The sequence below is a fragment of the Mandrillus leucophaeus genome, unplaced genomic scaffold, assembly GCF_000951045.1.
Source record: "Mandrillus leucophaeus isolate KB7577 unplaced genomic scaffold, Mleu.le_1.0 Scaffold119, whole genome shotgun sequence".
In the NCBI taxonomy this organism is placed as follows: Eukaryota; Metazoa; Chordata; class Mammalia; order Primates; family Cercopithecidae; genus Mandrillus; species Mandrillus leucophaeus.
The window spans coordinates 1,662,171-1,676,306 of NW_012100209.1; the positions used below are offsets into that span (position 1 = coordinate 1,662,171).

The following is a 14,136-nucleotide window of genomic DNA, read 5'->3' on the forward strand; positions in this document are numbered from 1 at the left end:
TTTTTTTTTTTTTTTTTTCTAATTCATGAAGAATGTCAGTGGTAGTTTAATGGGAATAGCATTGAATCTATAAATTACTTTGGGCAGTATGGCCATTTTCACAATATTGATTCTTCCTATCTGTGAGCATGAAATGTTTTTCCATTTGCTTATGTCCTCTCTGATTTCCCTGAGCAGTAGTTTGTAGTTCTTGAAGAGGTCCTTCACGTGCCTTGTTAGCTGTATTCCTAGGTATTTTACAGGTTTTTTTTTTTTTTTAGCAATTGTGAATGGGAGTTAATTTATGATTTGGTTCTCTGCTTGCCTGTTGTTGGTATATAAGAGTGCTAGCAATTTCTGCACATTAAGTTTGCATCCTGAGACTTTGCTGAAGTAGCTTATCAGCTTAAGAAGCTTTTGGGCTGAGACAACGGGGTTTTCTAAATATAGGATCATGTCATCTGCAAACAAAGATAATTTGACTTTCTCTCTTCATATCTGAATACCCTTTATTTCTTTCCCCTGCCTGATTGCACTGGCCAGAATTTCCAATACTATGTTGAATATGAGTCATCAGAGAAAGCATCCTTGTCTTGTGCTGGTTTTCAAGGAGAATGCTTTCATCTTTTGCCCATTCAGTATGATATTGGCTGTGGGTTTTTCATATACAGCTCTTACTATTTTGAGGTATGTTCCTTCAACACTAAACTTTCAATTAAACTTTTTTTTTTTTCCCAACTTGGCTATTGTCAGGTTATTGTCAATGAGAGGGTTGATATATAAGTGTTTCAGTTCTCTTTTCAGAGATCTTCTGAATTAGGTGTAACTTGTCTGGGAAGGGGACACCTGTATCTTCAGACAGTGTCATGAATTGGATTTAGTAGTATGTATTGAGTGGTTGTTCTGCATGGGAAACCTAAAGCTACTACTGTCTCATGAAAAGACTGAAATGTATATAGTTATCTTTAAAACAAGACATGTTGAAGAAACTTCCTAGCATAACAGGGAAAAGCAAACTAACCATTGTCACTTCCCTACTTAGATCCTTCCAATGTATTTCTAATGACTTTAATATAGTCTAAACTAGGTTTATTTCTAGTCAATCTTTCCATCACTGTGTGTCAGCCATCTAGCTGTTCCACAACCCATGCTGTTCTTACCCTAAGTCCCTTTTATGCTGCTTTGACTTTCTGGAATGTTCTCTTACTCTTTCCCCCTCAATCCTCTCATAGCACACACATCACACACACTCCCTCTCACACATACACACAAATCATAGGCCTCAGGTTGATTAATTCTCACTCCTGTTTCAAGTTTTACCCGAAACATCACTGCTTTAGGAAAGCCTCTCCTGATACAACAGACTAACAAATATTTTTGCTGCAAGCTTTTATGGCTCCTCTTTTAAAACAAAATAAAATGAAAACCACTTCTTTTATAATTACTTATTAAATAAAACTCCAGTCTTTGACTCTAGCTACATCCCAGCACCCTATTGATACAGGGTCCAGGCTTAACCAGTGCCAGGCCAGCTTCTGTGGCCTCAGGCCTGAGGCCAGTTTCATGGACAAAGGTTCCAGCCTCAACTCAGGCTTTAGACAGGCCCAGAATGAGGCTGATCCCTGTGTCCCCAGACTCAGGATTTTACTTGCAGACTAAGCCTCCAGCTATGCCAGGTTAGCACCCAAATATCTCAGCTTCAGGCCAGCTTCCATGACCTCAGGCACCAGGCCAGCATCTGGGACTCAGTCTCAAAGGCTGGTCTCTGCAGACTCAGGCTCCAGTTTCACCCAGTGCCAGAATGGTCACTGCAAATCCAAAAATCAGGCCTGAGACCGGGGATCCAGCCTCTAGGCCCATCCCAGTGCAAAGGCAGCCCTATTGGCCCCAGGCTCCAGGCTAGCCTTCATGAATTCAGGCCCCAGGATGGTCCTTATAGCCTCAAGATCCAGTGGACCCACTGGACCCAGGGTCCAGGCCCACTTCTGTAGACTCCAGTGCTAGGCTGACCTCTATGGATACAGGCACCAGGCTCGTTCCAGCAGACCCAAGCTCTAGGCCTTCTCCAGTGAGTCAAGGAGCCAATCACGTCTGCCCAAGGACTCCAGCATCAAGCCTGCTTGTGGACCATGCCAGATGACTTGCCCAGAATCTCTAGACAAACTGATTAATGAAGGGTTATCCCTGCTGAAGTCGGTCTTTAAGGGATGGAATAAGTGCTTACTTCTTCGAAGGCATAGATATGCATGGCCACAAAGATCACACATAATCAGGGAAACATGACACCACCAAAGGAACAAAATAAAGCACCTGCAATTGACCCTAAAGAAGTGGAAATTTACAAACTGCCTGAAAATGAATTCAAAATAATTATCTTAAAGAAGCTCATTGAGTTGCATGAGAATACAGACAGAAGACTAGATGAAATCAGGAAAAAAATATATGAACAAAATTAGAAGTTCAATAGAGAGAGAGCATAAAAAAGAACAAACAACCAAATTTAGGGAGTTAAAGGACACAACAGATGAGCTGAACAATTTCATAGTGAGCTTCAGTAGCAGATTCTATCACACAGAAGAAAGAATCATGAGCTCAAAGACAGTTCATTTGAAATCACCAATCAGAAAAACAAAAAATAGAAAAGAATAAAAAATAGTGAAGAAGTCCTGTGGGAACTATGGGCACCATCAAGTGAACCAGTATATGTATTATGGTGCCCCAGAAGGAAGAGAGAAACACAAAAGCGTAGAGAGCTTATTTAAAGAAATAATGACAGCAAATTTCCCCAAAGTGGAGAAAAAAACAAGCACGCAGGTCTATGAAGCCCAAAGAACCCCAAATACACTATATTTGAAGAGATCTTCTCTTGGACACATTACAGTAAAACTCAAAAATCATACAACAAAGAGAATTTTGAAAACAAGAGAAGAACAACTCATCACATATGAGGGAGCTCACATAAGATTACTAGCAGATATTTCAGCAAAAGCCTTGAATCCAGGAGATAGTGAGATGATATATTCAAGAGTACTGAAAGAAAAATAAACTGCCAATCAAGAACAGTATACTGGGCAATTCTGACCTTCATAAATGATGAAGGAATAAAAAATTTCCCAGAGAAACAAAAGCTGTGAAAGTTCATTACCTCTAGACCTTCCTATAAGAAATGCTAAAGGGAGTTCTTCAAGTTGAAAGAAAAGAATGAAAATTCATAACATAAAGAATTTATGAAATTATAAAATTCACTGGTAAAATTAAGTACATAGTCAAATTCAGAATACTCTAATACCATAATGATGATGTACAAATCAAGTATATCTGTAGTATGAAAATTAAAAGACAACACTATTAGAAATAATAATAGCTATAATAGTTAAGTAATACACAATATAAAAAGGTGTTAATTGTGACATCAAAAACAAAATGTGGGGAGGAAAAGTGTAGAAGTTTTAAAAATGTGATGGAATTTATGTTGCTAACAGTTTAAAATAGCCTATTATAAGTATAGATATTTTATGTAAGCTGCATGGTAACTCATGAAAACCACAAAAAAATCAACTATAATAAACACAGAAAACATAAAAAGCAAAGAATTAAAGCATATCAGTATAGAAAATTATCTAATCACAAAGGAAGATAGCAAGAGAGAAACAACGAGAAAGAACATACAAAACAACCAGAAAATAATGAATAAAATGGCAGTGGTAAGTCCTTACCTACCGATAATTATCTTAAATGTACTCAATCAAGAGATGTAGAGTAGCTAAATGGATTAAAAAGCAGGCCCCAACTATTATATATGCTGCCTATGAGACTCACTTCACCTTTAAGTGCCAAAATACAGCAGGGATAGCTAAATATACCAGATAAAATTTTGACTTGTCAAAAACTGTAAGAAGAGACAAAGAAGATCATTATATAATAATGAAGGGGTCAATTTTGCAAGAGGATATTTAAATTTCTATGCACCTCACATCAGAGCACCTAAATGTATAAAGTAAATATTAATAGATCTGAAAGGAGAGACAAACTGCAATAAAATAATAGTAGGGAACTTCTCAATACTCCACGTTCAACAATAGACAGGTCATCTGGAGAGAAAATGATTAAGGAAACATTGGAACTGAACTACACTTTAGTCCAGATAGACCTAACAAATATACACAGAACATTCCATCCAAAGTAACATAATACATGTTTTTATTAAGCACACATGGAACATTCTTGTGGATAGATCATGTATTAGGCCATAAAACAAATCTTAAACATTTTAAGAATATTAAAATAATATTAATGATCTCTTTTGACCACAATGGTATGAAGCTAGAAATCAATAACGGGAGAAATTTTGGAAAATTCACAAATATGGAAAAATTAACATGTTCCTGAACAATAAGTCAACAAAGAGATTAAAAGTTTAAAAATATCTTAAAATAAATAAAAATGAAAACACAACATCCCAAAACTTATGGGATGCAGCAGAAGCAGTTCTAAGAGAAAAGTTTATAGTAATAAAAGCCTACATCAAAAAAGAATTTCTCAAACAATCTATCATTATATCTTAAGGAACTAGAAAAAGAAAGGCAAACTAAGCTTACTAAATTAAAATTAATTGAAGTAAGAGAATAATAAAGATCAGAGCAGAAATAAATAAAATAGGTAGCAGAAAAAGAACAGAAAAGACCAAGAAAACCAACAGTTAGTTTTTAAAAAAAGAAACAAAATGAACAAACCTTTAGCTAGGCTAACTCAGGAAGAAAAGAGAAGACTCAAATAAAATCAGAAATGAAAGAGGAGATATTACTGTTGGCTCTTCATATCTGCGGATTTTGCATCCATGGATTCAACCATCATCGGATCAAAAATGTAGTTGATTCTACAATGGTTGCATCTGTACTGAACATGTACAAACTATTTCCCTTGTCATTATCCTCTACACATTACAGTATAACAACTATTTAAATTTAAATAGCACTTACATGACTTAGGTATTCTAAGTAATCTAGAGATATTTAAATTATGCTGGAGGCTGAGCGTAGGGTATATGCAAATATTACACCATTTTATATGAGCATCTAAGAATTTAGGTATTTGTGAGTGGTCCTGGAACCAATTCCTCATAGATACCTAGGGACAGCTGTACAACCGATACCACAGAAATGTAAATAAACATAAGATATTACTATGAAAAATTATGCACAAAGAAATTGAATAACCTAGAAGAGATGGATACATTCCTAGAAACATACAACCTATCAAGATAGAATTATGAAGAAACAGAAAATGCAGACCAATAATGATTAAAAAGATTGAATCAGTACTACAAAAAGTCTCTCATGAAAGAAAAGCCCAGAATCTTAAGGCATCACTGATGAATTCTACCAGATATTTAAAGAAGAACTAATCCTAGGCTTTCTTAAAATATTCCACAGAATTGAAGAAGAGGGAATATTTCCAAATTCATTTTATAAGACCAGCATTACCTTGATACCAAAGCCAGACAAAAACACTACAAGAAAAGAAAATTACAAACTAATATCCGTGATTAACATATATGTATATGTATCTTCAATAAAATATAAACAAACTGAATTCAGAAATATATTAAAATGATCATACACAATGATCAAGTGAGATATATATCTAGGATGCAAGGATAGTTTAACATATGCAAATCAACAATTGTGATACACCACATTAATAGAATGAAGGATAAAAATTATATGATCATCTCAATAGATGTAGAAAAAGCATTCAATAAAATTCAACGTCATTTAAAGATTAGAAAACTCTCAACAAATTAGGTTTGTTGGAGAGAAGGAATGCATCTCAACGTAATAAAGGCCATATACAACAAGCCCACATTGACCATTATACTCAGTGATTAAAACTGAAAATTTTTATCAGACGTCAGGAACAAGACAAGGATGCCCACTCTATTTCTGTTCAAAATAGTGCTAGAAGTCTTAGCTAGAGCAATTAGGCAAAAGAAAGAGATAAAAGGCATTTAAGTCAGAAAGGAAGAAGTAAAATTGTCTGCAGATGACATAATCTTTTATGTAGAAAACCCTAAAGACTCCACCCAAAAAACAAAGAAAGACAAAAAATATTAGAACTAACAAATTCAGTAAAGTTGCAGGATACAAAATCAACATGCAAAATCAGCTGCATTTCTACTCACTAGCTACAAACTATCTGAAAAAGAAACTTTTAAAAATACTATCTACTACAGAATTAAAAAGAAAACACTTAGGAATAAATTTAACCAAGGAGATGAAAGAGCTGTATGATGAAATTCATAAAACATTGATGAAAGAAATGGAAAATATACAAATCACTGGAAAGATATCCAATATTCATGGTTTGAAATAATTAATATTGTTAAAATAGTAATACTGCCCAATATGATCTACAGACTTAGTGCAATCCCTATCAAAATTTTATGTCATTTTTCACAGAAATAAAAAGAACAATCCTGAAATTTGTATGGAACCACAGAAAATCTTGAATGGCCAAAGCAATCGTGAGAAAAAAGAACAATACTGGTGACATTGTGGCTTTTTGATAGAGGGGTGTAATTTGTAGGCACCAGCTTGTATGTGAAATGACTAGAAAGGAAATGGCATAAGGCAAATATCAACTCAGTAGTGTAGAGGGCCACTTTCAAATACAAGAGATTGTTGGTCAGGGTATCAATCAGGATGTTGTTGAACGACTCAAGAAAAAGTAGCCTCTCTCACTATGCCGGGATGGTAGTTGCGAGTACAGCCTGAAACTGTGAGGATGGGGTCATCCCAGAGAGCATAGGAACAAAAGCTGAATTGGGAAATGCAAAAATCCATCCATGCCAAAAGACGTCTAGGCTTAATGTTAAGCATTATGAAATGGACCAACACTTGTAACCATCATAGAGAGAAAAGCAAAAGTCTTAGAAGAGGAGACCAAGGGGCAAGATTACAGAAAGCAGAAAAGCACAAAGATGGAAGGAAGTTTCTTTATGAGTACTGAATAAACAGATGTTGGAGAAGCTAGATTCAGAGACAGAAGGTCAAGTGGCTTGCATGTTCTAGGAGGCAGACATATTATAGGGGTCAGTTGAAGTTATCCTGTTTAAGAATTTGTTCATATAATGCTCCTTGAAAAGAAATAAACATTGCCTATGGCACTAAAAATGGAAGAGAAAGACACAATCAAGAAATATTTCAGAGTTCAAGTTGTAGAGGTTTGGAGGGCAGTTGTAAATAGAGAGTAAGTAGAGAAAACTGTTGAAGATGTCATTAAAATTTTATTTGTACAAATGGATAATAAAACCATAAATCACATATTATTATCAAAGCCATCTCTCACTAATTGAAAGGAGAAATCTATGAAGAACAGATTCATTGTAACCTCTTGAGGCACCCCTCTGCCAGAACCATCTAGCCAAGCTACTCTCACATTCTTAACCATTTAGCCATTAAGTTTTGGGGTAATTTGACAGTTAGTAAAGGATAACAAATACAATTCATCTCTATTATCTATAGAATATTTTTTTCTCTGCCTAAGTCTTAAACGTTTGTGTGCTCTAGGACTTCAGTCTCTATGTTCTTCTCTTCTCCCTCATTGTACACTTCTTGGGTAATCTCAGGCACTCTTAACAATGCAATGATCACCAGGTGCGGTTGCTCATGCTTGTAATCCCAGCACTTTGGGAGGCCGAGGCAGGCAGATCATGAGGTCGGGAGTTAGAGACCAACATGGTGAAACTCCGTCGCTACTAAAATACAAAAATTAGCTGGGCATGGTAGCACACGCCTCTAATCTCAGCTAGTCAGGAGGCTGAGGCAGGAGGATCGTTTAAACCTGGGAGGCCGATGTTGCAGTGAGCCGGGATTGTGCCACTGCACTCCAGCCTGGGCAACAGAGCGAGACTCCATCTCAAAAAAAAAAAGCAATGATCATGTATATGTTAATGGACACCTAGATCTCTTTTTACAATTTAGATCATTCTCTCCATTTTGATTCAAATAATCTCCTTGTTGTAGGATAACACCATCTAATGTCATATAGACCCTCAAACTCAAAATTATGAGCATTTGAATCATTATCTTCTTAGAACCCACTCCTTCTTTGGTAGATTTCCTGCACATACAATTTCCCACATCTCTTTTGATGGCCTATAATTCACTGGTTGTCTGTATGTGTGTGTGGTTGTTTTTTCTATTTGTTTGTTTGTTTTTGGCTTTCCATTTTTATAGGGTCCATCTATAGAAAGTTTAGTTTGTGATAGGCACTGTTCTAATCACTTTATGGTTATTAACACATTTAATATTTCTGAAACTCTATGAAGTGTATCCTACTATCATGCCATTTTATGATGGAAATTGAGATCCAGGAAAGATAACTAAGTTGCCCAAATTCACATAGATGATAAGTGGAGGAATTTACCAAAATTTAAACCCAGAGAGTCTTAATTCAGAACCTTGTGACTGATCATATGCTATACTGTCTCCAATTTATTACTAATCTCTTAATTCTTAAATATGCTGGATTTTATCCTTCCTCTTCATTTCTACTATTACAGACCCAGATTAGCCTTTCGTCATCTGCTTCTTGGACCATAAAATACCCTCCTTCTGTTCTCATTACCTCTGGTCTTGTTCCCTTAAAATTTATTTCTACAAAACACGAAGTTCTAAAATGAAACTCTCAGCATCTTGCTCTCCGGAGTGGCTCCCTCATTATGCTCAGGATTATGCTCAGTGTATTTATTATGGTACATGAGTGCTTTCATGAGTTGACCCCTGCCTATGACTTCAACCGTGAATGCATAAGTTTATTTGTAGAACAGAGTCCCTTTCAAGATAGCAGTTTCTGTAGAGAAAGACTACATATTTTCCACTTGAGAAACATCAACATAGGACAAATGACCAGGTATGTAGTAAGCTTTATCTGCTGCTAGATTTTCTAAATGGGCTTAAGTTGCCAGTAGAAAGAATAGTTGGAATGTTTATTAAGCCTCTGCTTGCAATTTTGCTGTCAACTTTAATGGCAATTCCAATTAAATATTTGTTCTTTGCCTTCATTAGAAATATTAACTTAGACTGTTAATATGCTGGCATGAATTTTTTATTCATTCAATAGGCATTTATTTAGCATAGTATACAGTATTAATTTTTCAGGATTCTGTGGTCAATAAAAGACTGAGATAGTAACCAAAAAATACTTATTATACAGCAAAATAGAGAAAAAGTCAAAGCATATTGCATTTATTTGTAGGAGAAGCATTTTAGAAGATGGAGAATTCAGAGGGGAAAGCTGAGGGTGGAGTGGCAATCAAAAATCAGATCAGGATTGACTTTGTACTCCTTGCCAAGGAGACTGACTACTGCACTGAAGGCTATAGATAGACACTCACCAAATTTAAGCTGCAAGGAGAATGATCAGATTTATTATTTTTATACTGAAATGTGGGGAATGATTGAAGTTGAGAAAAACTAGAGGCTACAAACTAAGAAGACAATTTTGAGTCATTCCCACATGAGAAGTGATGGCAGCTTAAGGCAGTGGCAGTGGGAAGGGGGAATAAGAAACAGATTTAAAGGAGATTATAATAATAGAAATTGAAGACTGATTGGATATTGTGGGTTTTGAGGGAAATGAGTCTGTAAAGAATGTCTTAAGGAGGGATTTCAGGTTTTGAGTTTGATGACTAGGGTGATATTATTTCCACTTACCAAGACAGAGAATTCAAGAGCAAGAAGCAGAAAATTGGGAGTAAGATTGGTTATCGGTTTTAGGTATGTTGACTCTGTGACAATGGCAGACAACTGGATATACAAGCATCTAGTTCAAAGAGAGATGTGGGCTGGTAACATAGGATTTGTATGCAATCAAATAGAGTGAAAATCGAAGCCATAGGAGAAAAGGAAAAGGAAATCACTCAAGAAGAATATATAGAGAGAAATTAGTGAAGCAAGCTAGGAACTCTGGAAAGAGTTCAATACTATTTAAGGATTCTCCAAAAGGGAGCTCAAAATAAGCTTGAGATAGACTTGAAGAGGGTTGAAAAATGAATAGACACAAGATAACAGAGAGTGGGGAATAAATGCAATGCACATATGTTGAGATAGCAACTGTAGACAACATGGGTATATAGAGATGGGAGAGGTTTCTTCATTTGTTTCTTTTTAGATGAGACCCTTGAAAAATATTTATATATGAAGCCCAGAGTGGAAGGAAAAAGAAGGAAAGGTTGAGTGGAGGCTTAGTAGAATGTCTAGCAAGGTACTTGGAGAGGGATCCAGGCTAGGGAGGAGAAAGAATAACTTCCTACTGAGAAAATAGAAGGATGTAAAGATGGATCGAGTAGCAAAGTAAGTACATAGAATAACTTTGAAGAAACAACTTGGAAAGCTCCTGCCTAAAACTTGGGTGTTCTCTGTTAAGTTGGAGCTAATGTCATCTGCTGCACCCAGGATCAAGACGGTGAGTAACAGTAAGAGACTTGACGGTGTTGCTGAAAGATTGAGCCTGCTCCTGTGAAGAACAAGAATGAGGAAAGCCTCAGAAGGTATCATGGACCTACTGAACAGTGTGGAGGATCCAGTTGAAATTATAATGCTAGCTGTTTTTGTGTGAGCATAATTTTCTCTTTAGTGTTCAGCAGTATAAGTTTATAAGTAGGGCAGAAAATAATAAAGTTCATCCCAAATCAGTTTTTCTGGATTGTAGGAGGAATGGAAAGCAAGGACACTGTTAATATTGGCAAATGTAGTCAAAATGGATCTAGCTTGGATGAACAAAATAATTTAGAGTAGGAGGAACAAGATACACCAGGAGAAAAATAGATTCCAAAAAGCCTGAAGGTCTAGATGAGGCCAAGTAGAGGTTTGTGGGCATAAATGAGGGTGACAGCTGAGAGGTTAGACAATTGTGATAAGATGAGAGGCTTAAAAGCTGGATTTTCAGATTTCAGAGACAGCAAAATTCTGGTAAAGACAAAGTCAAGGGTTAGGTGGCTAGAAATAAGAGTGGCTATAGTAAAATAGTATAGGAAGTTATGAGGCAACAAAAAATACTTGGCAGCCCACATGATATTGAAGTCACCCAGGATTTTGGCAGGATTGGGGTGAAAAGTATACTTATAAACTGGGTGCATTTTGCAAATTTTTGTTCATCTACCAATTCTTACATTTTCATGGAGACTCAGATTTAAGAAGAATTATAATGAACACTTGAAACATGATTTAGGCTTACAAATTATTATTCAACAACAAAAGTGAAGAAAGAACCAAAGAAAAGTAAGTAGAAAAGGACCTAAGTTATAAATGCAATCACCACTCCCCTCTCCCCTTTTTACTGACTACAGTTGTTCTTGGTCATTACCGTTAATTTATAAAGTGGTCAGTAAATCTTGACCTATTATGTGACCACTAATTATGTACCTAGCTTTGGCTAAGTCTTTTACTAATTATACTCTAAAACGGATAATAGCTAATGTTTACTGAGGGCTTGCTATATGCCAGTGACTTCCTGAGTGTTTCACATATTTAGACCCATTTATCTCCATGAGGTAGGCATTATTATTTCTATTTTATAGATAAAGAAACTGAGGCACAATGATGATAAGTAATTTGCCTGAGATTTTACAGCACTAAGGGGCAGAGGTGGAATTTCAACCTGAGCAGAGTGGCTCTAGAACCACAGCCGATTTGAGACAAAAGACCCTAAATGAGAGAGTATGAATGGATGATAAGAAGATGCAATTATTTAGGTGTATTCAAAAATGAAAGCCCGAAAATTATTGCCAATAAGTAACTAAGGCAAGAGTTAAAAATCATTTCATCCAACAAAAACTGGTGAGTATTATATTGAGTTGGTATTGGTAATAAGCTATAAAGAAATATAATATGTATAATTTGCCTTCAGGTATTACTGATACACATGAGAAAGTAAATGACATATTTCATTAAGTAGTAGGAATTAAAGAAAAAAAATCCCTCTAAGGAGTTAAAGTAGATATTTCCCCTCATAAAAGTTTGTGTTCTTTTATGTATAATAATAACAAATTTGGCTACTTATTTTCTGAGACCATAACAGATTTGAATAAGGGGATTATCAGCAGTGGGAGCAGCAAGGGAGTGATTTGGAGGCCTTAGCCAACCCCTATTTAACTCCCACTACCCCAGTTGGCACCACATAAATATTCAAGTTCACAATTACTATCTTCTTTCTAATAAGCTTGACATCAAACTTTTTTGGAGGTATTAATCTCACCTGAACTAGTAAAAGGTATCTATAATCTTTATTTTTCCCACCATATGTGAACATAGATTAGTTTTGCTACGGAAATATTGATGTGTTAGACTATGCGATGCTGCTCAAACTCCACTTTGATGTATATCATATGCAGGTAAGCCCCACATCACCTTTCTAAAATCCCAAACATTCTGAAATGCTGAAACACATCTGTTTCCAGGGTTATGGATAAGGGAAAGCAGTGTTTCCTCACCAAATGTGGCTTCAAGATCAGTCCTGGGCAGCCCCTAGCCTTCACCATCCTATGTCATACAAGTTATTACCCCATTAGAGAAGCTAAGAGTTGATCACAGTGGTGAAAACAGAAAAACTAAAATGCAGACTAAACTCCAAACAAACTAAATCAACACAACAATAACCCTTCTCCCATCAGCAATGACCAAGGCGACCATGTTTGGTATTTTCTATTTAAGAAAATAGAATGTATGTAATACTTTTTAAAAACAGTTGTCATCTTTCCATCCCAAAAATCTGTGCTTAAAGAAGTTTAATGTGGTATTATGGGGGAAAACCAACAGTCCAAAAGATTTCCTCAAATTTGTTGGCAACTGACTTATATTCTGACTTATAAGTATAAGAAACATGACCACATGTGAAAAAAAAAATGCCAGTCAAATGGTCAAGATACGACAGTCTTAGCATTCATGAGAAAACATGCTTCTGGCTGCAATATGTAGGGACTGATTTATTATATTTTCAGAAAGTAAAGGAATATTAACCATGCTTCTTTAAAAGCATACACATTTTTCAAACTGGTGGGACTGATAACAATAAGAATCTTGTAATAACTGAATAAAGCAGACCTTAAGGGTCTCCTTTACCAATGGGACCATTTTAAGAAACAGACTCTTGTAGCTCCTGGGTCGGAGCAAGCTTATTATTATTATTTATTATATCTTGTTTGGAACAAAGAAGGAATCTCTAAAGGTGGTAAATATTAATCTTTTTAATGGTGGAGGGCTACAGTCTGTCATTGTTCCAGAGAATTAGGTGACTTTAGGAAAGATAGTTAAGTTTGGAATAGTGTTGATTAGAGTAAAAATCATTTTTATAAATCATTTTCAAGAGGTAGAGGAGTTTAAGGTGAGTGAAAATAGCCACTCACATTAGTCAAGCAGGCTCTTCATAGGGGGATTCTGAAGGAAAACCAACGCAAAGGTGAGTTTTCATCAGGAGGCTAGCAAACAATAACAGCAAAACTCAAGTAGCATGGAAGCAATGTTATCACTACTTAAATCAGCACTGATTTAATTTTTAGTTATCTTAGATCCTTAGATAATTCTTTCTATGGAGTCTAGGTATTTGCCACATCTTTGTCACTAGGTGCATGTTACTGAGGATTGAGAAGACACAATTGTATGTTTCTAGAGAGATCCAAACTATATCGCCTGTTCTTTGAGTCTTGTGTTCTTGTGAAATTATCATTCTACTGAGTTTTTCACATTGTTTGGTACTAAACTTATTGAAGCAATTTTTCAGCCAAAAGTCGAACAATGTGTTTTCCTCCGAGGAGACTTACTTCATAGATCAAAGAAGCCACGTTCCAGGGTCTTCGGTAGTATGTCAAAGTGTTTCCATCCCGATCCCGGTTACAGAGTCCATTGTAGAACTCATTGTCAAAAGGTGTGCTTAGGGGATCCATCCCTAAAATGTTGATCCTGAGAATGAACAGAGTAGTATCAGAAGTGAAAATAGCACAACATAATGCAAGGCAGCCCTCTGTAGCTGGAAAAAGTGAGACAGCTTCAGTTCATGTCACCGTCACCCAATATGTGTGTGCTATAATCAGAAACAGAAGCAAAAGCCTGTTCACCTTGGCTCAGCGTCCCTGGCAGAAAGCATACCTTAGGAGGGCCT

The 14,136-nt window shown here is 36.0% G+C and overlaps 1 protein-coding gene across 1 annotated transcript in view; it reads right to left on the reverse strand.

Annotated features, from left to right (window-relative positions):
* The window catches only part of C9 (complement component 9), a 79,998-nt gene that overhangs the window by 41,341 nt on the left and 24,521 nt on the right, over positions 1-14,136 (reverse strand). The window contains exon 5 of the mRNA XM_011966214.1: positions 13,799-13,937. Within this exon, the coding sequence (XP_011821604.1) occupies positions 13,799-13,937 (139 nt within the window). The remainder of the gene's footprint in view (positions 1-13,798; positions 13,938-14,136) is intronic.